This window comes from Theropithecus gelada, chromosome 2 (assembly GCF_003255815.1).
Source record: "Theropithecus gelada isolate Dixy chromosome 2, Tgel_1.0, whole genome shotgun sequence".
NCBI lineage: Eukaryota > Metazoa > Chordata > Mammalia > Primates > Cercopithecidae > Theropithecus > Theropithecus gelada.
This window is the reverse complement of record NC_037669.1, coordinates 82,672,738-82,697,884: the sequence shown is the minus strand read 5'-3', so window position 1 is coordinate 82,697,884 and position 25,147 is coordinate 82,672,738. Positions and strand designations below refer to the sequence as shown.

The 25,147-nt window shown below is 37.8% G+C and overlaps 1 protein-coding gene and 1 non-coding gene across 2 annotated transcripts in view; both read right to left on the bottom strand.

Annotated features, from left to right (window-relative positions):
- DNAH12 (dynein axonemal heavy chain 12) overlaps nt 1–25,147 on the bottom strand; it is a 234,294-nt gene that overhangs the window by 164,396 nt on the left and 44,751 nt on the right. Inside the window, exons 12-17 of the mRNA XM_025377349.1 lie at nt 16,331–16,509; nt 11,505–11,640; nt 6,502–6,627; nt 5,422–5,556; nt 4,393–4,586; nt 2,683–2,926 (exon numbers count right to left, since the gene is read on the bottom strand). Coding sequence (XP_025233134.1) covers nt 2,683–2,926; nt 4,393–4,586; nt 5,422–5,556; nt 6,502–6,627; nt 11,505–11,640; nt 16,331–16,509 — 1,014 coding nt within the window. The remainder of the gene's footprint in view (nt 1–2,682; nt 2,927–4,392; nt 4,587–5,421; nt 5,557–6,501; nt 6,628–11,504; nt 11,641–16,330; nt 16,510–25,147) is intronic.
- Nucleotides 4,088–4,194, bottom strand: LOC112619952. Its single transcript, XR_003118424.1, has one exon. It is a non-coding gene; the product is annotated as a small nucleolar RNA U13 (small nucleolar RNA).

Sequence of the window (25,147 nt, the reverse complement as noted above, 5' to 3'; positions counted from 1 at the left end):
CATAGGTGGGAATTGAACAATGAGAACACTTGGACACAGGAAGGGGAATATCACACACTGGGGCCTGTCATGGGGTGGGGGGAGGGTGGATGGATAGCATTAGGTGATATACCTAATGTAAATGACAAGTTAATGGGTGCAGCACACCAACATGGCACATGTATACATATGTAACAAACCTGCACGTTGTGCACATATACCCTAGAACTTAAAAAAATTAAAAATAAATAAATAAATAAAATCGTATACATTGTATGCTACAGTTTATCTAAAAAGATAGAAGGATAAGAATACATATTTACATTGTTATATATGTAATATAACTCTGGAACTATACACAAGAAGGTAATAACATTGATCACTTGAGTTATACAGGTGAGAACCATGAGGAGACTTTTCAGATACATCTTTCTATATTTTTTAGACCATGCAAGTATATTCAACATTGCAAATAATTTTTAAGTTAAAAAAAAATCAGGCAGTCATGGAATCTCTGAGATGACTAGACATAGACAGGAACAGTGCTTGCATCCAATCACAGAGTTTGCACTCTGGGCATGTTGACAGTGGAAATTTAAGGATGTATTACTGACTGTCAAAAAAAACTGTTCTTATTCTCTCTTTATAAATGAGAGGACCAAGGCACAAGTGGCTAAATATCTTGCTCAAGGTGTGCCACTGCCAAGTGGAGAACTGTGTTATAACTAAGCAGTGTGGTTCCAAATCCTTCCCAATAAACTGTTACCCTGTGTTGCTGTACTTAGTGTAGACTAAGTGATCTGCCCTAGTAAATTTATGCCCTTTTTTTTTTTTGAGACAGGGTCTCACTCTGTTGTGCCCAGGAGTGTGGCGGTATAATCATAGCTCACTGCAACCTCAAACTTGCACCTCAGCCTCCCAAGTAGCTGGGTCTTCAGGTGCAGCTGAATTCTTTTTTACCATGCCTGGCTAATTTTTTATTTTTTGTAGAGGTAGGGTCTCACTATATTACCCAGGCTGGTCTTGAACTTCTGGCCTCAAATGATCCTCCTACCTTGGCCTCCCAAAGCACTGGGATTACAGGTTACAGGTGTCATCCACTATACCCAGCCTGCTTCCAAACCTTTCTATTTCTCTTCATTAGCACTTGATGATGAGAATAGCTCTATCGAGCCTTTCTTGAGTAATTTTGGAGTCTTGCTCTGTTGCCCAGACTGGGCATGCAGAGGCATGATCTCAGCTCACTGCAACCTCCGCCTCCTGGGTTCAAACGATTCTCCTCCCTCAGCCTCCCGAGTAACTGGGATTATAAGTATGTTTCACCATGCTCAACTAATTTTTGTAATTTTAGTAGAGATGAGTTTTCACCATATTGGCCAGGCTGGTTTCGAACTCCTGACCTCAGGTGATCTGCCCACCTCAGCCTCCCAAAGTGCTGGAATTACAGGCATGAGCCACCGTGCCTGTCCTTGAGTAATTCTTAAGATTCAGAATTCATAGGTCAACAATTTATCTGGACTCAAAAGCCTTCATCTAAGCATTTTGCAAATGCTAAAATTTTTTAATGTATTCATCTAGAAAAAATAGTTATAACCTCACTTCAAAGTTTGGATTATGCTTAATTAATGGTAGGCTATTTATTCTGTTTGTTTAGTTTTATTATACTAAATTATAAACAATGGTGTACTCTTCCTATTTTCAGGAAGTATGCAATCTGCCCTAATAGGTCTAAGCAATCTTCTGCTGCCTTTCTTGGGCCAGAGGAACTCTTTCCCCCAGTTTTGCCAGATCTGGCTTTATATGTATATTCTCCTTGATCTGCCCCAAATATGGCTGCCATTCACCACCCAACCAGCCTTTCCTACGCTCCATAGCGGTGCTTCATGATGAGGAGCTAAAGTTGTGGGAATGAGACACCAAAACATCAAAGATGCAAACAGATGTAATTTGAAAGATGAGAGGAATAAAGTGCCCTCTCTTGCCCTTACCTCTTCCTCCCAAAACCAATCACTCAGCTCTGTCACAAATACCCACGCCTAGAACAGAGGTAGGAGTGAGTCAGAGCTTGACCAAGAGGCTGAGGCATAGCAGAGGAATTTAAAATCTTATTTTTTCTGATTGTTTCTCCTCAGTACCTTCATTTGGCCATACTCCTTTGATTACAAGTGACAGAGACCCAATTCATTAGCAAAATGGGAAGAAATAGTGTCTTCTTCTTGAGCCTACGAGTCTGAGGCTGCAGGGAGCTATGACTGTGCCACTGCACTCCCGCCTGGGCAACAGAGTGAGACCCTATCTAAAAAGTAATAATAATAGGCCAGGTGTGGTGGCTCATGCCTGTAATTCCAGCACTTTGGGAGGCCAAGGTGGACAGATTGCTTGAGCACAGGAGTTCAAGACCAGCCTGGGTAACATAGCAAAATCCCATTTCTTCAAAAAAATTAGCCAGGCATGGTGGCTGTATTACCAGCTACTCAGGAGGCTGATGTGGGAGGATCACTTGAGCCTAGGAGGTGGCAGTGGCAGTGAGTCACCACTACACTCCAGCCTGGCCAACAGAGCAAGACCTGCCTCAAAAATTATTAATAATAATAAATAATAAACATGTAAAACCAGAAGATAGGCTTTATAATTTATAGATCAGGCAACAGAAAAGTTGAGAAGATAGCTATAATATTAAAATGTTATTATATACATTTATACCCTAAAAGCTTTTATCTGTTCCATGACTGTACTGCACATAGTAAGAGTAGGATTCTCTTTTGGTTCTTCTTCAATTTTCTCTTCTTCCAAAGACCGTTTTCTTGCTGCCTTTCTTTTTTCTTGCAATTCTTTCTTTAGCTTCGTTTGGAAAAACTTTAGTGTCTTAAAAATTTCTCGGGAAAACTCTTCCACATCAGCCTCCATGCTTTCCCCGTTGAGGTCCAAAAACCCTCCATCCATCCACCTGAATTGAAAGAAAAAATATTATTAAACTCAGACTTTTGGAGTTTGAAGGGGTCTTAGAGATTCTTTAGGCTAGACCCCTTGTTTTAAGAGAGAAAAATGAGGGCAAGAGCTGTTAACAGTTTTTCTCAGGCACCCAAGTAGAGCTGATGGTAGAAAGACAGAACTAAAATAATCACTTTGACTATGCTGCATGTGCTAAAATATGTATCAGATTATAAATGGAGGACTAACAGTACCCAAATAAAATGCAGATTCACATTACAGAAATGCAAATCAAACCACAATGAGAGACCATCTCCCATCAGCCAGAATGGCTATTGTTAAAAAGTAAAACAAAAAAACAAAAAACAGATGCTGTGGAGAAACGGGAATGATTATACACTGTTGCACTGTTGGTGGGACTGTAAAGTAGCTCAGCCACTGTGGAGAGTAGTTTGGAGATTTTTCAAAGAACTTAAAACAGAACTACCATTTGACCCCGCAATCCCATTACTGGGTATATACCCAAAGGAAAATAATCATTCTACCAAAAAGACACATGTACTTGTCTGTTCATCGCAGCACCATTCGCAATAGCAAAGACATGTAGTCAACCTAGGTGCTCATCAACAATGGATTGAATAAAAAAAATTCGGTACATATACACCATGGAATACAATGCAACCTTAAAAAAGAATGAAATCATGCCCTTTGCAGCAACATGGATGCAGCTGAAGGCCATTATCCTAAGTAAATTAATGCAGGAACAGAAAACCGAATACCTCATTTTCTCACTTTGAAGTGGGAGCTAAGCCCTGGGTATGCATGGACACAGAGATGGGAACAACAGACACTGGGGACTACTAGAGGTGGGAGAGAGGGAGGGGAGCAAAGGCTGAAAAACTACCTATTAGGTGCTATGCTCACTACCTGGGAGATAGGATCATTTGTACCCCAAATCTCAGTGTCATGCAATATACCCATGAAACAAACCCGCACATGTTTCTGAATCTAAAATAAAAGTTGAAATTATAAAACAAAAATAAAAATAAAATGCGGATTTGACTCCATACTTCTAATTTTGGGGGTAAACATTAGTGAAATTAATCTATTGTATTAAAAAGGGAATTGACTCTCAGAAACCAAAATGAAAACTCATATATTATATATACATTTTTCATGTCAGAAGGGTAATGTGCTGACATTGTAACAACGTTTGAGGGAGGCCACACCTCTCACACATGAGCATGAAAATCCAATCATTATGCTCATAAACCAGAAAAGGATCTCAGATATTGTATTAGTAAGGTTAGTGGGACCTTAGCAGCACTAGATGCTTCTCCTATATGGTACCCGATTCTCTTTCAAATGGACATATAAATCCTACTTTTAAACACTTAACCAAAAAAAAAAAAAAAATCAATTTATATTTTACAAACTCTTTTCTGTCATTTGCTTGATTTTTACTACATTACCAGCAATTACCGTTTTTCTGATCGTTGCCACTTCAAAACAAAATTAAAAAACTTCTGATAGGGCTCAATGTTAACTTTTAATTTATCCAGTTCAGGATATTTTGTCAATTCCCACTTGAAAAGTTCCTCTTCTTTATTGATAAACTGCACTGCTTCTTCAGACTCCTGAATACGTTTTTGTAGTTGTCTTACATCTGTCACGTACTGAAAGCAAATAATTTTTTGTCTTAAGAAATATTCAAGTAATGTTACAAAAATAAAATCATATGATACTGTGTACAATATGTCCTTGCATTTATACAACAACTTTATTTTTAGGCTGGAGTGCAGTGGCATGATCTGGGCTCACTGCAACCTCCGCCCCCCTGGTTCAAGCGATCCTCCCGCCTCAGCCTACCGAGTAACTGGGACTACAGATGCCGAGCACCACGCCTGGCAAATTTTTGTATTTTCAGTAGAGATGGGGTTTTGCCATGTTGGCCAGGCTGGTCTCGAACTCCTGACCTCAGGTGATCTGCCCACCTCTGCCTCCCAAAGTGCGGGGATTACAGGAGTGAGCCACTGTGCCTGGCCTATACAGCAATTTTAAATATTAACTTCACAACATAACTATGATTGAGAGCAAAAGGTATGATGATGTCTACTCTACGAATAGAGAACTAAGTCACAAGAAAGACAATATAGCTCCAGTTCTGGGCCTAAGAGTCAGGTCTTTGTTTGCCAGCCTGGGCAACATGGCAAAACCCCATCTCTACAAGAAAATACAAAAAATTAGCCGGGCATGGTGGCACACGCCTGTTAGTCCAAGCTACTCAGGAGGCTGAGACTACATATAAAGTGTTTAAATAAATATTTATGTATTTTACTATATATAAACACATTAGATAAATATATATGTATCTATGTAATATATAGAAAAATATATAGAGTAAACATAAAAAAGTAAACTTGCATTTGTCTATATTTTTAAATTTATGTTAACATGCCCTGTATGACTCTATGGGCTGGCCATAGCTATTGTCTTATATATTTATCAGACCTGTTGCATGCGCTCCAGCTCTGCAAATTCTGTAAACTCTTCCATGCGGCGTGATTCCTTTTCTATCTCCAAAATAAGTTTCTCTCTCTTGGCCATTAGTTCATTTTCTTTTTTATGTTTAGCATTCTCAATTAGCTTTTTAAAAGACAATTTAATCATGTTAGTTAATCTGTAACAAAGAATTACCAAGTCAGAAATCTAAATACTGTGTATAATCATAAAAACCATCAGAAAAGTAAAAATGAGCACAAAAATAAAACAATATCTATAATTATTGATATAAAAATGCAAAGAATAATAAACCACACACAAAAACATTCCTTGATCTCCAAAGTGACTTTAACAACTTGTATTCATTAATTAAAATTTATTTTAATTTGTTCATTTAACAGATTCTGGGATAATAATAAAATTACCATTTATTGAGCATGTGCCATGTATCAAGAACTATTCAATACCTTACCTATATTATTACTAGTATTATTATTCTCATTTCAGAGAAAAGAAATTGAATCTTACGGAAGTCATGTTCATGTTCACAAAATCATAAAAATCAAAATCTGGATTAGAATCTTGGTTTATCTGATTGAAGGCCACGCTTTTTATTACAATACCATCTTACCTCCCAATTCAGGATAAACTGGTTTATATTAGGACTTTTTCAATATCTGAAATACATTCAGTCTGATATAAAATTGTAAATCTTATCACTGTGATATTGAACTATTTCTCTGAGTCTCATATTTCTCATCTATAAAATGGAAGAAATGGGAGCACGTGGGATTTTTATGAGTTAAATAATTGAATAAATGGAAAGCATTTTCTCAGTTAAGTGCTTCTATTATTAATTTATATAATAGTTCTGACTTTCTAAATGTCAGCCCCACTACTTACCAGACCTTGTGAGTTAAGCCTAACAGCTTGTCTTAAGCCTAGAGGGCCATAAGTGTGGCCAGTCTCAAACTCATATTGACACAAAAAATTACTTTTAAAGTTAGATGGCCAGTAGATATGAAAATTAAATGTGAATGATGTGCTCAAAATGTCAGAATACAAAAAAATAATGAAAAATATATTTACCTCATCATTTTCATCAAAGATGGGATTAATTTTCTTAGGCCACATGAGGACAGTTGCGTTTAAAGCTAAGTCTTCTTGAGGAAATAGAAAAACATCTAAAAAGTAACTCATTTGGCGTTTAGATTCCTACGAAAGAAACTCTGGATATAATATGTCATATAGAAAATCTAAGTCATTACGAAAAAGAGAACAACAATCTCTAATACTTTTTCAGATTGAAATTTGACTCAGATTATAAACTGATATTTTATATATCACCCAAACCAGACGGCTATTTCAATAGCTACAGTATTTATCTTGCTTCATGCCACATAATTGTATACTTTTATGCTAGAAAGAAGGCTTTTAAAAAGTTTTCACTTGCAGTTGATTTAACATAAAGGAACTTTTGGTCCTCCCTTGTTTATGACTGAAAAACGTAATTAAATCTTCAGCAATCCTTTAACTTTGACTTTAAAGGATTTTAAATTATTTTATTCTTATAAATTTTTTTATTTTTGTATCTTTGATGACAATGATTTTAGTATCTTTTGTTTTGTATCTTCAGTGACATCACCACCATTTTTGCCTACTTCGCACATTGCTGTACGCAATAGTCCAGAATATTATGGTTTGTAATAGTTCAGAAAGAGTTGGAGGTGAGTAGGCCGGGTGCAGTGGCTCACACCTGTAATCCCAGCACTTTGGGAAGCCGAGGGAGGTGGATCACCTGAGGTCAGGAGTTACAGACCAGCCTGGCCAACATGGTGAACCCCCATCTCTACTAAAAATACAAAAATTAGCCAGGCGTGATGACGCACGCCTGTAGTCCCAGCTACTCGGAGGCTGAGGCAGAAGAATTGCTTGAACCCAGGAGGCAGAGGTTGCAGTGGGCCGAGATCCTGCCACTGCACACCAGCCTGGGCGACAGAGTGAGACTCTGTCTCAAAAAAAAAAAAAAAAAAAGGAGGTGAGTTGCAAAGAAAAAAAACTCTTAAAACAATAGATTTATCTGAGTAGAAAGATTGAATATTTTTACCCTCTATATCTTTCATTGTTCTATAAGCTGTACTGTAGCACTAATTTTTAAGAACTGAAATACAGATTCAAAGGCAAATTTAAGGTTTTTGATTTTATATTATATGTATGTATTTTATATATTATATATCATATAGATATAAAATTATGTATTGAAAATAACATTAAATATGTATTTTGTACATTCTATATATTTTATATATACAACGCACATAGAAATAAAACTTTAAAATAAAAAACGATCCATGTAATTCATTATACTAACAGATTAAAGAGAAAAAGCATATGATCACCACAATACATGCAAAAAAGGCATGTAGTGAAATTCAAAGTTCACTCATACTAATTTTTCTTTTCAAAAAACCTAGTAGCACATCAGCAATAGAAGGGAATTCATTAATCTGGCAAAAGTACCTGTATAAAACCTACGACAAATGTCATACTTAATAGTGAAATATTCCCAGCACTTTGGGAGGCCGAGACGGGCGGATCACGAGGTCAAGAGATCCAGACCATCCTGGCTAACACGGTGAAACCCCGTCTCTACTAAAAAATACAAAAAATTAGCCGGGTGAGGTGGCGGGCGCCTGTAGTTCCAGCTACTCGGGAGGCTGAGGCAGGAGAATGGCGGGAACCCGGGAGGCGGAGCTTGCAGTGAGCTGAGATCTGGCCACTGCACTCCAGCCTGGGCGACAGAGCGAGACTCCGTCTCAGAAAAAAAAAAAAAAAGAAAGCTTTCCCCTTAAGGTTGGGATAAAGATGGGAAAACTGTCATCCACTGCTATTCAACATTGTACTAGAGTCCCAGACAGTCCACTGTTGCAAAGAAAATAAACAAAGTTTTGCAAATGTGTAACATTTGGTCATGAAAAACAAAACTGTCATTATTTGCAAGTTATATAATGAATGGTACATGCAGACATTCCAAAATAATCTTCAGATAAAGTATTAAAATTAAGAAGAGAAATTTAAAATATATAAAAATAGTAAAGTTAAATTTTTTTTTTTAGAGACGGAGTTTCACTCTTTTTGCCCAGGCTGGAGTGCAATGGCGCAATCTCGGCTCACTGCAACCTCCGCCTCCCAGGTTCAAGTGATTCCCTTGCCTCAGCCTCCCAAGTAGCTGGGATTACAGGCATGTGCCACCATGCCTGGCCAACTTTTTGTATTTAGTAGAGATGGGGTTTCACCATGTTGGTCAGTCTGGTCTCGAATTTCTGACCTCAGGTGCTCCACCTACCTCCGCCTCCCAAAGTACTGGGATTACAGGCATGAGCCACTGCGCATGGCCTAAAGTTCAAAGTTTTAAACAGAAAATGTTGAAAGAAAAATTGAATGATGGGTATTAAATTAGTATATAAAAATACATTTTGGCAGAGCATGGTGGCTCATGCCTGTAATCCCAGCACTTTGGGAGGCCAAGTTGGGCGGATCATGAGGTTAAGAGATGGAGACCATCCTGGTCAACATAGTGAAACCCCATCTCTACTAAAAATACAAAAATTAGCTGGGCGTGGTGGTGCTAGCTGGGCATGGTGGCACGTGCCTGTAGTCCCAGCTACTCGGGAGGCTGAGGCAGGAGAATCTCTTGAACCCGGGAGGCAAAGGTTGCAATGAGCTGGGATTGCACCATTGCACTCCAGCTTGGTGACAGAGTGAGACTCTGTCAGAAAAAAATAAACAAAAAAAGGCCAATGGAACAGAACAAGCTGCCTCAAAACAGATCTATACATATATGGACACAGTGGGGATGGTCTCTTCAGTAAATGTGTAATTGCTCACCTATATGGGAAAATATTTAAATTGGACCTCACATTATTTACAGAAATAAATTTTCAGGATTGAAACCTAAATCTGAAAAGCAAATCTAAACAGCTTCTAGAAAAGGGTGGAAGAAAAATATCTTTGAACCAAGGTAGCAGAGGATTTCTTAAACAAAATACAGAAAGCACTAGGTATAAAATAAAAGATTGCTCCTTTTAACTGCATTAAAATTAAGGCAACATGGCAAGACCTTGTCTCCAACAGAAAAGAAAGAAAGAAAGGAAGAAAGGAAGAAAGGAAGAAAAGAGAGAGAAAGAGGAAGGAAGGAAGGAAGGAAGGAAGGAAGGAAGGAAGGAAGGAAGGAAGGAAGGAAGGAAGGAAGGAAGGAAGGAAGGAAGGAAGGAAGGAAATAAAAAATTCCTCCGTTTATTATAAAAGAAAAGATTGCTTCATTTAACTGCATTAAAATTAAAGACTTCTGTTCATCAAAAACACCATTAAAAAATTAAATTACAGAGTGAATAAAAAGATACCTAATAATATATTTAAAATTACTACATTGAACTGTACACTTAAAAATGGTTAAAATGGTAAATTTTGTGTTATGTTTATTTTGCCGCTCTTTAACTGCTACAAATCAATAAGGAAAAGGTACATAACCCAAAAAATAAACGAGCAAAATATATGTACTATCATTTCACAAAAGAGGCACTCCAATTGGCCAATAAGCATATGAAAAGTGTTCAAATTCATTTCTTTTTAGGAAAATGCAAATTGAAAATACCATAACTTTCACCCAATAGACTGGCAAAATTTAAACCATCTCACAATTGCAAGTAAGAATGTTAAAATAATAGACATTTTGTGCACTGCTAATAGGAGTCTAAAACTGGAACTACTTAGAAAAGAATTTTGCCTTAATTAGTAAAGGTGAAGAAAAGCATATCCTATAACACCTGGAAGAAATGAATGAATGTGTGCACTGGGATACATGTATAAAAATGTTCCCAGAATCATTGCCAGTAATACCAGAAGCAGAAATAACCAAATATCCAGAACAGTAAAATTTTTAAAATAAATTATTGTATACAATGTGGAATGGATACAATATGGAATGGAATACTAGACAGCAATGAAAATCAGCTAAAGTTAAGGAACAATGACATTACTAACATAACATTGATGAGAGGCAAAAGAATATAAATAGTATGATTCCCTTTATATAAAGACCAAAATCAGAAGAAATTAACTATATTGATTAGAAATACATGTTTAAGTTGTACAACTATAAAAAAGAACAAGGAAGTAATTACTATAAAAATCAGAATTGGCCAGGCGCAGTGGCTCATGCCTGTAATTCCAGCACTTTGGGAGGCCGAGGTGGGCGGATCATAAAGTCAGGAGTTCGAGACCAGCCAGGTCAATATGGTGAAGCCCAATCTCTACTAAAAATACAAAAATTCTCCGGGCATGGTGGCGGGTGCCTGTAGTCCCAGCTACTTGGGAGGCTGAGGCAGGAGAATCACTTGAACCCAGGAAGCAGAGGTTGCAGTGAGCCGAAATCTTGCCACTGCACTCCAGCCTGGGCGACAGAGTGAGACTCCATCTCAAAAAAATAAAAAATAAAAAATCAGAATGCTGCTAACATCCAGAAGACGAGGGATTATGATGCGTTTCTAGTGGGTCAGCAAGGTTCTATTTATTTTCCTATGTGGCAATTATTGGCAGTTTACTTTAGAACATTCTAAATTGTACAGTTTGTGTTTTATATAATTTTGGTATATGTGTTGTTTAACATTTTTTAAAGTTTTTTAAACAAAGAATAAGAGTGAAATATAGGTAAATAGGTACATAATCTTGTGCTGGAAAAGGTATAAGCATATGATTAAATGCAGAAACTATAAAAAAAATTTTTTTTAATCTATATTGTTTAAGGACATACACACAATTGGTGGAACTAAAGAAATTCAAAGCTATGATTACTGTAAAAATCAACTGCTAATCTCTAGAGGAGGACAGAGGAGAAGGAGAGGCATGGCGATCAGAAAGTTATATGCAGAGTCCTAGGGTGCTGACAATATCCTATTTCTTGACCTAGGTGGTGGCAATATAACCGCTCAATTTACAACTACTTGTGTAACTATATATTTTACACATCTTCACTATGAATATCATATTTCAAATGAAAACAAACCAAAATATGTAAATTAAAAGTTTCTTACCTGGATCCTTAAAATCAACTCTTCGATTCCTGTAGTCCGGGCTTTTTCTACATAAGATATCAGATCCATCATCTCTTCTGTTGTTTCAGGGACTTTTAATGCATGTTCTTTAATTGCTTCAAATTCACTGCAAATACTGACATAAAACTCCACCTTAATAGACTGATGTTAATTAATGTTATATCATATTCAATAAATGTGTGTTATGATGATTATTATAAAATAAGAATGGCCGGGAGTGGTGGCTCACGCCTGTAAGCCCAGCACTTTGGGAGGCCGAGGGGGGCGGATCATGAGGTCAGGAGATGGAGACCATCCTGGCTAACACGGTGAAACCCCATCTCTACTAAAAATACAAAAAAAATTAGCCGGGCGTGGTGGCAGGCACCTGTAGTCCCAGCTACTTGGGAGGCTGAGGCAGGAGAATGGCGTGAACCTGGGAGGTGGAGCTTGCAGTGAGGTGAGATGCACCACTGCACTCCTGGGCAACAGAGCAAGACTCCGTCTCAAAAAAATAAAAAATAAAAAATAAGAACTATGATATCCTAAAAATAATTGCTCAATTCACTAAATTACCTTAAAAATATTTAAGCTTGGCCAGGTACAGTGGCTCACACCTGTAAACATAGCACTTTGTGAGGCCAAGGCAGGCAGATCACTTGAGCTCAAGAGTTCAAAAACAGCCTGTGCAACATGGTGAAACCCTGTCTCTACAAAAAAGATATAAAAATTATCTGGGCCTGGTGGCACATGCCTGTAGTCCCAGCTACTTGGGAAGCTGAGGCAGGAGGATCACTTGAGCCTGGGAGGTTGAGCTGCAGTGAGCCATGATTGCACACTGCACTCCAGTCTGGGTGACAGAGTGAGGCACTGTCTCAAAAAAAAAAAAAAAAAAAATTAAGCTTATCTGCTATAACTCAGTATATACTATACATCAATAAAACCTATAAAATTAAGGTAATAATTTCATGCAAAATTATGGCATATTAGAAAAAATTTTAGCGACCTCTTCAACTCTCTTAAATACCCAGGTAACATTCATCTTTCTGGATTGTTGTAAAACAATAATGAATGTAAAGGGTCTAGCATATAGTACACTCTATTTACTGATAACTATAATCATTAATATAATCATTAGTTTTTTATTATTATTAGTGCCTCTTGTGAAACATGACAGTACAGCAAGTAAACAGATCACCCCTTATACATAGTTTCTTTAATTAACTGTTCTCTTAGAATATCCCATGTAGGATATGAGCCTAGATATCCTACAGCATTATTGAACTAAAGTTACATTTCATAGAATTATTTCCTGAGCTTTAAAATATCTGGGCCAAACTAATCTTTGATAAAGCATATAAAAACATAAATTGGGGAAAGGACACCCTATTCAATAAATAGTGCTGGGAAACCTGAATAGCCACAGGATCCCCATCTCTCACCTTATACAAAAATCACCTCAAGACGGATCAAAGACTTAAATCCAAGACCTGAAACCATAAAAATTCTAGAAAATAACATAGGAAAAAAGCTCCTGGACATTGGCCTAGGCAAAGAATTCATGACTAAGACCTCAAAAGCAAACACAACAAAAACAAAAATAAATAAATGGGACCTAATTAAACTGAAAAGCTTCTGCACAGCAAAAGAAATAATCAGCAGGGTAAACAGACAACCCACAGAGTGGGAGAAAATATTTGCAAACTCTGCCTCCAACAAAAGACTAGTATCCAGAATCCAAAATGAACTCAAACAAATCTGCAAGGAAAAAACAAATAATCTCATCAAAAAGTGAGCAAAGGACATGAATAGGCATTTCTCAAAAGAAAACAGACAAACAGCCAACAAACCGATGAAAAAATGCTGAACATAACTAATCATCACGGAAATGCAAATTAAAGCCACAATAAGATACCACCTCACTCCTTCAGAAATGGCCATAATTTTCAAAAAACAATAGATGTTGGCATGCATGTGGTGAAGAGGGAACATTTAAACTGCTTGTGAGAATGTAAATTAGTACAACCACTATGGAAAACAGTATTGAGGTTCCTTAAAGAACTAAAAATAGAACTACCATTCAATCAAGCAATCCCTGAAGGAAAAGAAGTCATTATATGAAAAAGATATCTGCACAAGCATGTTTATTAGCAGCACAGTTCACAATTGCAAAGATATGGAACCAACCTAAGTGCCCATCGACCAATGAGTGGATAAAGAAAATGTGGTATATAGACACCATCAAATACTACTTAGCCATAAAAAGGAATGAAATAATGTCCTTTGCCATAATTTGGATGGAGCTGGAGGCCATTATTCTTTTTTCTTTTTTCTAAGACAGAGTCTCACTCTGTTGCCCAGGCTAGAGTGCAGTGGTGCAATACACCACAACCTCCACCTCCCAGGTTCAAGCCATTCTCCTGCCTCAGCCTCCCGAGTAGCTGGGATTACAGGCATGTGCCACCACGCTCGGCTAATTTTTGTATTTTGAGTAGAGATGGGGGTTTCACCATGTTGGCCAGGCTGGTCTTGAACTCCTGACCTCGTGATCCAACTGCCTTGGCCTCCCAAAGTGGTGGGATTACAGGCATGAGCCACCGCACCCAGCTGGAGGCCATTATTCTAAGTGAAGTAACTCAGGAATGGAAAACCAAATATTGTATATTCTCATAAGTGGGAGCTAAGCTATGAGGATGCAAAACAGTAATACAATGGACTTTGGGGACTCGGTGTGGGGAAGGCTGAGAGGGAGGTGAGGGTTAAAAGACTACATATTGGTACAATGTACACTGCTTGGGTGATGGGTACGCTAAAATCTCAGAAATCACCACTAAAGAACTTACCTACGAGGCGCGGTGGCTCATGCCTGTAATCCCAGTACTTTGGGAGGCCCAGGCGGGTAGATCACTTGAGGTCAGAAGTTCCAGCCTGACCAACATGGTGAAACCCCGTCTCTACTAAAAATACAAAATTAGCCAGGCATGGTGGCACACACCAGTAGTCCCAGCTATTTGGGGGGCTGAGGCAGGAGAATAGCTTGAACCTGGGAGGCCGAGGTTGCAGTGACACTCGATCTCAAAAAAAAAAAAAAAAGGAATTTACCCATGTAACCAAATCACTTATACCCCCCAAAACTATTGAAATTTTAAAAATTAAATTAATTTTTTCTTTAAGAAAAAAATATCTACCCCAGACACAGAGGCTCACGCTTGTAACCCCAGTACTTTGGGAGGCTGAGGTAGGAGGAGCTCTTGACTCCAGGAGGTTGAAATCAGCCTGGGCAACATGGCAAAACCATGTCTCTATTAAAAATTTTTTTTAAATTTTAAGTTAGAAATCTGTATTGTCATGCTATTACTAGAAATATCAGGAAAAAACATGTAAAAACAAAGTGTAAAAGAGGTAAATGATTTTTTAGTTCATGCAGGAATTTGGAGAAATATGTGAGAAATTATACTTGCTCATTCACTCATTTAATAAATAGCTGAGTACCTACAATATGCTAAGGAAAATTCTAAACATTGTAAACATAGCAGTAAATGAGACCCTGCCCTCATAAAGCTGGTATTGAAACTGAGGAGAGAGACAAAGCACACAAATATGTACTCTGTTAGGTAGCAAAAAAAAAATGCTGGCCAGGCGCGGTGGCTCATGCCTGTAATCCGAGCACTTTGGGAGGCCGAGGCAGGCGGATCACGAAGTCAGGAGAGCGAGACCATCCTGGCTAACATGGTGAAACCATATCTCTACTAAAAATACAAAAACAAATTAGCCGGGCATGGTGGCAGGCGTCTGTAGTCCCAGCTACTCAGGAGGCTGAGGCAGGAGAATGGCGTGAACCTGGGAGGTGGAGGTTGCAGTGAGCCAAGATCGCACCACCGCACTCCAGCCTGGGCGACAGAGCAAGACTCCGTCTCAAAAAAAAAAAAAAAAAAAAAAAATTTTTTTGAGGATCCCTTGAGCCCAGGAATTCAAGGCTGCAGTGAGCTGTAATTGTGCTACTGCACTTCGGTCTGGGCATTATAGTGAGACCCTGTCTCTAAAGAGAAAAAAAAAAAAAAGCTATGAAGAAAAATAAAGCACCATAAAAGGAAAAAGAATGATGGAGTGTCAAGAAGAAGCCGCTATTTTACACAGAGGGGCCAGAGAAGGCCTTTCCAGGGAGGTGATATTCAAGGTGAGGGAAAAAACAAATGAGTTGTCAAATACCAGGAAAAGAGATTCCAGGAAGAAAAAACAGCAAGGCCATAAGGTGGTAATAAGCTTGACATACTTTAGGAATGGCAAACGAAGTTGAAGTGGTGAGCAGAAATCAGATAATATAGGACTTTATAGTTAATTATTGAATATCAGAAATACAGGAGGAATGTGGCCAGGCACAGTGGCCCACACCTGTAATTCCAACACTCTGGGAGGCTGAGAGGGGAGGATCACTTGAGTCCAGGAGTTTGAGAGCAGCCTAGGCAACATGGCAAGACTTTATCTCTAATAGAAGGAAAGGAAAGGAAGGGAAGGGAAGGGGAAGGGGAAGGGGAAGGGAAGGGGAAGGGGAAGGGGAAGGGAGGGGAATGGGAAGGGAGAACTATTCGTTACTGGGCTTAATACCTGAATGATGAAATGATCTGCATTTAAAAAGGTATCAAACAGTATCAAACAAAAAGAAGCAAGCCCAACGGGACTACAAAGGCATCTCTATAGGAGGCAGCTATGGAGAAAAAGTTGTAAATACTTACATATTTTAAGCTTTTGTTTTTAAACAGGAATTACTTTAGCAAAGTATTTCTTTTAGCCATATAATTCTGAGTTTGGGAATTAATTCTACTTACCGTTCATTTTCTTTTCTATATTTTGAAGCTATGTCATTTAATAATATGTTTGCAAAGGCTTTTGCTTTATTTGTCAGGCCTGTCTTCAAATCTTCACAATCCAAGCGCACCATAGGGTAATGAATCCACTGAGGCAAAAGCATTATTTCTGAGGCAAGACTGAAAAATTTTTCTATAAACTTGAAAAAAAGTGTTCAAATGAAAAAAACGTTTAGAACTTTCAGTGATTTTATAATATTGTATTGTTATGAGTCTTAATTATATAATATAAATACAACTTTATTTTTTGCTAAGTGACTAAAATTTTTTCCCTTGTTTCATACATATTTTTTCACCTATTCTTTCATTAAGGAATTTGCCAATCTACCAGTAAATATCGAATACGATACCATTCACAGTATCAAAATCTGAACATATCACAAGGTAAAATTTCCCTCAATAATTATTTCTTAAAACTATCCCCAGAGTCAACTCATTTCTCTGTTTAGAAACAAACATATATCATGTAACAATTTGCATAGTGGATAAATATTTGCTTTTGCCATTACTGATAGCTCATTAAAAATTCTATTTTTTTCACTTTACATCCACATGGTCAAGGATTCTAATTCAATCTTTAGGAAAAAAAAAAATATATATATATATAAGGAACTTATTGGTTTTTGTTAAAATACTCCAAGCCAGGCAAGATGGTTTGAGCCTATAATGCCAGCTACTCTTACGAGGCTGAGGTGGGAGGATTGCTTGAGTTTAAGGTTGCAGGCAGCTATGATGGCACCCTGCATTTCATGCTGGGTGACAGTGTAAGACCCTATCTGTTAACAAAATAGTAATAATAATCCAGCAACAGATGCTCTGCAATTACCAAGATCCAAGATATTGGAATGTATGTCAACTTCTTAGTACCCAAACACTGGGGTAATTTTTAAAAATTAAACAAAGTAGTATCAAGAAAATCTGACAAGATATGTTGTACTTGGTAAAAGTGAAACACACTTACCAACTTTGGACTAACTTTGACTTAATTTCACAATCCACCTTTAATGTTTCTATCTGCCTTCCTTCTCACTCGATCTCCACTCTCTACCGAAATGGCCTATTCCTTTTATTCTTCCTTCAGGAGAACTTTCCTTTATGTTTCTCTCTCTCAATGCTGTCCTATTTTTCTAGAGTATCTAGGATGTGGTGAATTGGGTTTAAATTTTTCAGTGTTCAAGGGGGAAGATAATAATTAATTGATTCAAAGACTGTCTTAAGCACCTGCCTTGTTCTTGGTTGGAAATACACCAAATAAGGCCAGGCACGGTGACTCACGCCTGTAATCCCAGCACTCCGGGAGGCCGAGGCGGGTGGATCACCTGAGGTCAGGAGTTCGAGACCAGCCTGGCCAACATGGTGAAACCCCGTCTCTACTAAAAATACAAAAATTAGCTGGCTGTGGTGGCACACGCCTGTAATCCCAGCTACTCAAGAGGCTGAGAATCGCTTGAACCTGAGAGATAGAGGTTGCAGTGAGCCGAGATCACACCACCGCACTCCAGCCTGGAAGACAGAGCAAGACCCTATCTCAAAAAAAAAAAAAAAAAATTCCATCAAATAAAGGGTAGACAGAACTCATGGCATTGAAAAAAGATGAATATGGATAAATTTTACCATGATGAAAGAAGAAAAACACAAAAGAATATATACAGTGCGATACTTTTCATACAAACTTACCATGGACAAAACTAAACTATATTATTTAAGTATACATACATAGGTGGTAAAACCATAAAGGAAAGCAAGAAATGTCAGGATAATAGTTACCAATAAAGACAGAAGAAAGTTATAATTGGGGAGAGGCACGTGGTGGCTTCTGGGTGTTGCAAAGTTCTCATTCTTAAGCTACGTGGTTATTACCACCTAGGTTATAATTACCTATCTGTCTATACATATGTACTATGTATGTTATATTTCACAATTATATTAAATTTTTTCATGGAACATTTTAAACATACAAAAATAAACAAAATGTACCCATCATCCAGTTTCAACAATTAGCAACTCATCACCAACCTTTTTTTAACTATACTCCTAACCACTCCCCTGTCCTGTTTTATTTTTACACAAATCACAAGCATCCTATAAATTCATCTGTATAAGCCAGGCATGATGGCTCATGCCTGTAGACCCCCAGCATTTTGGGAGACTGAGTCAGGAGGATTGCTTGAAGCCAGGAGTTCGAGATCAGCCTGATCAACAAAGTGAACCCCCCATCTCTACAAAAAATATATATATTTTTTTAAATTAGCCTTTCAGCTTGGGTAACATGGTGAAACCCCATCTCTACAAAAAATACAAAAATTAGCCAGCTGTTGTGGTGCGTGCCTGTAGTCTCAGCTATTCAGGAGGCTAAGGTGGGAGGATCACTTGAGCCCAGAAGGCGGAAGCTGCGTTAAGCCATGATCACACCACTGCTCTCCAGCCTGAGTGACTGAGACGCCACATGAAAAAAAAAAAAAAAAAAAAAAAAATTAGGCATGGTGGAATATGCCTTTAATCCTTGCTACTTAGGAGGCTGAGGTAGAATGATCATTTGATCCCAGGAACTTGAGGCTGCATTGAGCTATGCTCACATCACTGCACTCCAGTCTGGACAACAGAGACCCTGTCTCTAAAAATATAAATTAAATAATAAGCCGGGCGTGGTGGCCCATGCCTGTAATCCCAGCACTTTAGGAGGCTGAGGTGGGCGGAGCACCTGAGGTCAGGAGTTCAAGACCAGCCTGACCAACATGGAGAAACCCCTTCTCTACTAAAAATACAAAATTAGCCGGGCGTGGTGGCGCATGCCTGTAATCCCAGCTACTCAGGAGGCTGAGACAGGAGAGTCGCTTGAACCCAAGAGGTGGAGGTTGTGGTGAGCTGAGATTGCACCATTGCACTCCAGCCTGGGCAGCAAGAGTGAAACTTGGTCTCAATAAATAAATAAATAAATAATAAATAAGTTCATCTGTACAGATGTTACAGTTCATCATTCTTAAATTTCCCCCCAAATAGGCATACTAACCACAACTACAGTATATCAGAAACTGACAAAGAAATCCAGGAACTAGAAATCCAGTTACTAAATCCAAAAGTAAATTTTCAAATAGTTATATAAACTATCCCAAAATTATTACAAAATTCTAGAAAATGTCACTACAAAATAATAGACCTAAGGAAATAATCATTTTAAAAGTTAATGAGGTGGGGTGCAGTGGCTCACACCTGTAATCTTTGCATTTTGGGAGGCTGAGGCAGGTGGATCATGATCAGGAGGTTGAGACTATCCTGGCCAACATGGTGAAACCCTGTCTACTAAAAATACAAAAATTGGCCAGGTGTAGTGGTGGGCACCTGTAGTCTCAGCTACTCAGGAGGCTGAGGCAGGAGAATCGCTTGGGCCCAGGAGGCGGAGCTTGCTGTGAGCCGAGATGGCGCCACTGCACTCCAGCCTGGGCGACAGGGCGAGACTCTTTTTTGTCTTAAAACAAAAAAAACAAAAAACAAAAACAAATGGAAAAAAACTTTAATGAAACATATGCTTGGTCTTGATATTTAGGGCTTATAGATACTACAGGTTATACCTAGGCCACAAAAAATTTAGCTGGTAATTCATAGAACATTTATTGTGTCTATTCTCTGCGTAGCACTGTATTAAAATATATGGTAAAATACAAATGAAAGAGAATACACTTGGCCCTCTGTATCCACGGGTTCCACATCTGCAGATTCAACTAATGGCAAATTGAAAATATTTGAGAAAAGCCATAAAAATAACAATAAAATAATTCAAATAAAAAACAATACAGTATAACTCTTTATATAGCATTTATGTTGCATTAGGTATTATAAGTAATCTAGAGATAGTTTAAAGTATACTAGAGGATGTGCATAAATTATATGCAAATGCTACACCATTTTATATGAGACTTGAGCATCTGCAGATTTTGATATCTATAGATGGGTCCTAGAACAAATACCTGCAGCTACCAAAAGACAACTATATGCCATCTCTGAATTTGTGAAAGTAATTATGCATTTATGCATTCACAAAATAGTTTCATGAAACCATAAAAACCAAATAAGGTAAAAAGTATGCATATTAGAAAAAAACCCATAGTCATCTCAATAGATGCCAAAAAAGCATTAAACAAACTGGTCTAAAGGTAGTGAGTTATCTCATTTGATTGTTCACAGTTAATCACAGATCAAACTGCTTGTTCTATTCTTTCCCCCTTTCTCACTATTGGGTACTTGACCAGTCAAAAAAGAAAAAAAAAAAAAAGCATATAACAAAACCCAACACTCTTTCATGGTAAAAACACAAACTAGGAATAGAAGAGAACATCCTCAACTTTCATAAGGCATGTCTAGGAAAAACCTACAACTAACATTATACTTAATGATGAAAAAATGAACATTTCCCTCTAAGATCAAGAACAAGATAAGGGCCAGGCACAGTGGTTCATGCTTGTAATCCTAGAGCTTTGGGAGGCTGAGGCAGGAGGATCACTTTCATCCAGGAGTTTGAGACCAGCCTGAGCAACATAGTGAGACCCCATCTCTACAAAAAATACAAAAATTAGCTGGGTGTGATGGCACACGCCTATTGTTCCAGCTACTTGGGAAGCTGAGGTGGGAAGATGGCTTGAGCCTGGGAGGTCAAGGCAGCAGTGAGCAAGGTTCTACCACTGCACTCCAGTCTGGATAACAGAGTGAGACCTTGTCTAAAAAAAAAAAAGAACTTGTACTACATTGGCTGGGCACGGTGTCTCACGCCTATAATCCTGGCACTTTAGGAGGCTGAGGTGCATGGATTACTTGAGCCCAGGAGTTTGAGACCAACCTGGGCAACATAGTGAGACCTTGTCTCTACTAAAAACAAAAAAATAACTTAGCTAGACGTGGTGGTCTGTGCCTGTAGTCCCAGATACTTAGGAGGCTGAGGTGGGAGGATCACTGGAGTCTCGGAGGTTGAGGCTGCAGTGAGCTGAGATCACATCACTGTACTCCAGCCTGAGCAACAAAGTGAGACCCTGTCTAAAACAAAACAAAACATTGTACTACAGATACTAGCCAGTGAAATTAGGCAAGAAAAATAAACAAAAGGAACTCAGATTAGAAAGGAAGTAAGACAATCACTATTGCACATGACATGATATTGTATACAGAAAATTCAGGGCCAAGTGTGGTAGCTCTCATCTGTAATTCCAGCACTTTGGGAGGCTGAGGCAGGTGGATCGCTTGAGCTCAGGAGTTTGAGATTGGCCTAGGCAACATGGCGAAATCCCTTCTCTTAAAAAATACAAAAGTTATCCCACCATAGTGGCATATGCCTGTATTCCCAGCTACTCAGGAGGCTGAGGCAGGAGGATCACTTAAGCCTGAGAGGTTGAGGCTGCAGTGAGCTGTGACAACACCACTACAACCCAGTCTGGGCGGCAGAGCAAGACCCTGCCTCAAAAAAAAATTTAAAAAAAAATGTTGCTAGAGATAAAGAGAGATATTTTAAAATAATAAAAGGGTCAGTCCATCAGAAAGATATGACATTTACACATATATAACAGAGTACCAAAATATGTGACACAGTAAATGACAGAAATAAATCATACTTTTTGATAGATTATATAATATTTGATTTTGATTGATTATATAATATGTGAATTACATCTCAATAAAGTTGTTTTGTAAAATAAAAGCTAGAGTATCAGTATCAGTAAAAAACTTCAGAATAAGAAACATAATCAGGGGCCAGGCGCGGTGGCTCACGCCTGTAATCCTAGCATTTTGGAAGGCTGAGGTGGGCAGATCACCTGAGGTCAGGAGTTCGAGACCAGCATGGCCAACATGTTGAAACCCCATGGCTACTAAAAAATACAAAAAAATTGGCTGGACATGGTGGCAGGCACTTGTAATCCCAGCTACTCAGGAGGCTGAGGCAGGAGAATCACTTGAACTCAGGAGGTAGAGGTGGGAGGGAGCCGAGATCGTGCCATTGCACTCTAGCCTGGGCAACAAGAGCAAGACTCCATCTCAAAAAATATATATATTTATATATTTTTAAATATATATTTGATATATATTTATATATAAATTTTATAAACATACAAATATATTTTATATTATTTTATATATTTTTATATATTTATATATGTATTTTAATCCCTGATTTTATATATATAAAAGATCAGGGATTTAAAAGGTTATTTTATAATAATAATGTTCATCAAGAAAATATAACAATCCTAAATATCTATGTATCCAAAAACAGAAATTCAATAGCCTGTGGCAAACCAAATCCTGTCAATGACCACCTGAGTGAATTTGGAATCATTCTGCCCCCAGTCAAACCTTCATGAGAACATAGCCCTAGCTGACAGCTTGACTGCAACTTTATGAGAAACCTTGAGCCATAGGGACCCAGCTGATCCAAGGCTGGATTCCTGACCCACAGATAGTATAAGATAATAAAGTTTGGTATTTTAAGGCACTAAATTTTGGGGGTAATTCAGGTTTATTCCAGGAAAACAACATTGGGTTAATATTTGAACATCAATAAATATAATTCAAAATATTAACAGAAAAAAAGAGAAAATCCATGTGATCAATTAAATATGTGCCAAAAAATACTTGACAAAATTCAGCACCCTCCCATTATAAAAACTCTTGGCAAACTTGGAATAGAAGGGAATTTCATCCACATGATAAAGGGCATCTACCAAAAACCCAACTCTTAACGTATTTAATGATGAAAATCTGAATATATTTCCCACAACACTATAAACACAGCAAGGATGCCCTATCTCACTGCTGCTATTCAACACTGTAATGTAAATAAAAATTGCTATTAAAAATACTATTTATGGCCAGGTGCAGTGGCTCATGCCTGTAATCCCAGCACTTTGGGAGGCCGAGGTAGGCAGATCACCTGAGTTAGGAGTTCAAGACCAGCCTGGCCAACATGGCAAAATCCTGTCTCTACTAAAAATACAAAAATTAGTTGGGTGTGGTGGCAAGCGCCTGTAATCCCAGCTACTGGGGAGGCTGAGGCAGGAGAATTGCTTGAACCCAGGAGGCAGAGGTTGCAGTGAGCCGAGATCGCACCATTACACTCCAGCCTGGGCAACAAGAGTGAAACTCTGTTTAAAAAAAAAAAAAAAAAAAACTATAAGAAAATCAGGTAAACCTGAAACATTTTAAGGGACAGATTTAGGAAAATATTTGCAAGAGCTGTACAGTGCAAACTACAACTACATTGCTGAGTGAAATTAAAGAAGGTCCAAATAAATTTAAATACATACTATGGTCATGTACTGAAAGCTTCTATTTCAAGATGGCAGCTCTTTCCAAATTGATTCAGAGATTCAATGCAATCCTAACCAAAATCTGAGATGGCTTCTTTAGGAATTGATAGGTTAATTTTAAAATGTATATGGAAATGCAAAGCACCTAGAACAGTCCAAATAATTTTGGAAAAAGAACAAAGTGGGAGAACTTGCACTACTTGATTTTACAATTTACCATTAAACTACAGAAATCAAGGCAGTGTGGTACTGGCATAAGAATAGATATATAAATCAATGGAAAATAGAGAATCCAGAAATAGACCCACAGATATAGGGCCAATTGATTTTCAACAAAGATGGCAAGATACTTTAATGAGGATAAGACAGTATTTTTGACATCTGATGCTGGGGCAGCTGGATGTCCACATGAAAAACATCTGAACCATGACCTATATCCCACACCACATACAAAAGTTAACTTACAAAGGGTCATAGACCTAAATGTGAAAGTTACAACTATAAAACTTCTAGACGATCACATGTGTTGTTTAGGGATTCTAAGAAAAGCTTCTAGAGTAAAATATAGGAACAAATCTTTATGATCATGGAGTAGGAAAGATTTGTTAGGACACAAAAAGTATGAACCTCAGAAGAAAAAAAATGATAAACTAGAATTAATTATAATTTAAAATGTCTGCTCCTTGAAAGACATCGTTATAAAAATAAAATGTCAAGGCATAAACTATGAGATAATATTTGCAAAACTATTTCAGATAAAGAACTTTTACCCAGAATATATAAAGAATTCTTAAAACTCCATAACATTGATTATAACAATATAGTCCAATAAAATACATCCATTATAGCTCCACAATAAAACATAAAAACCCAATTTAAAATGTACAAACAATTAAGAGACACTTTATTTTTATTAATAAAAAGATACACAGATGGAACGTGACATGTTAAAAGATGCTAAACATCATTAGTCATTAGGGAAATGCAAATTAAAACCACAATGGGATACCAACATACACATGAAATTAAAAAGGCTGGTAATCTAGATGCGAAAGTGCAGTGGGAAAAAATAAAACAATAATAAAAAGTAAAAGACTGATAATCCCGAAGGCTGAAAAGGATGTAGAAGAACTGGATATCTCATACACTGCTGGTGAGATTGTACATGATATAACAACTTTGAGAGAAATTTAAGTTTCTTCTGTTTTTTGAGACAAGAGTTTTGCTCTGTCACCCGAGTTGGAGTGCAGTGTCATGATGATAACTCACTGCAGACTCGAACTCCTAGTCTCCGGTAATCCTTTCACCTCAGCCTCCTGAGTAGCTGAGACTACAGGTGCAAGCTACTATGCCTGGCTTAACAGTTTCTTTCAAAGTTAAACATACACTTCCCATACCACGCAGCAATCCAACTCCTAGAAAGAGAAATGAAAGCATATGTCCGCACAAAGACTTATAAACAGAAGACCATAGTAACTTTATTCATAAT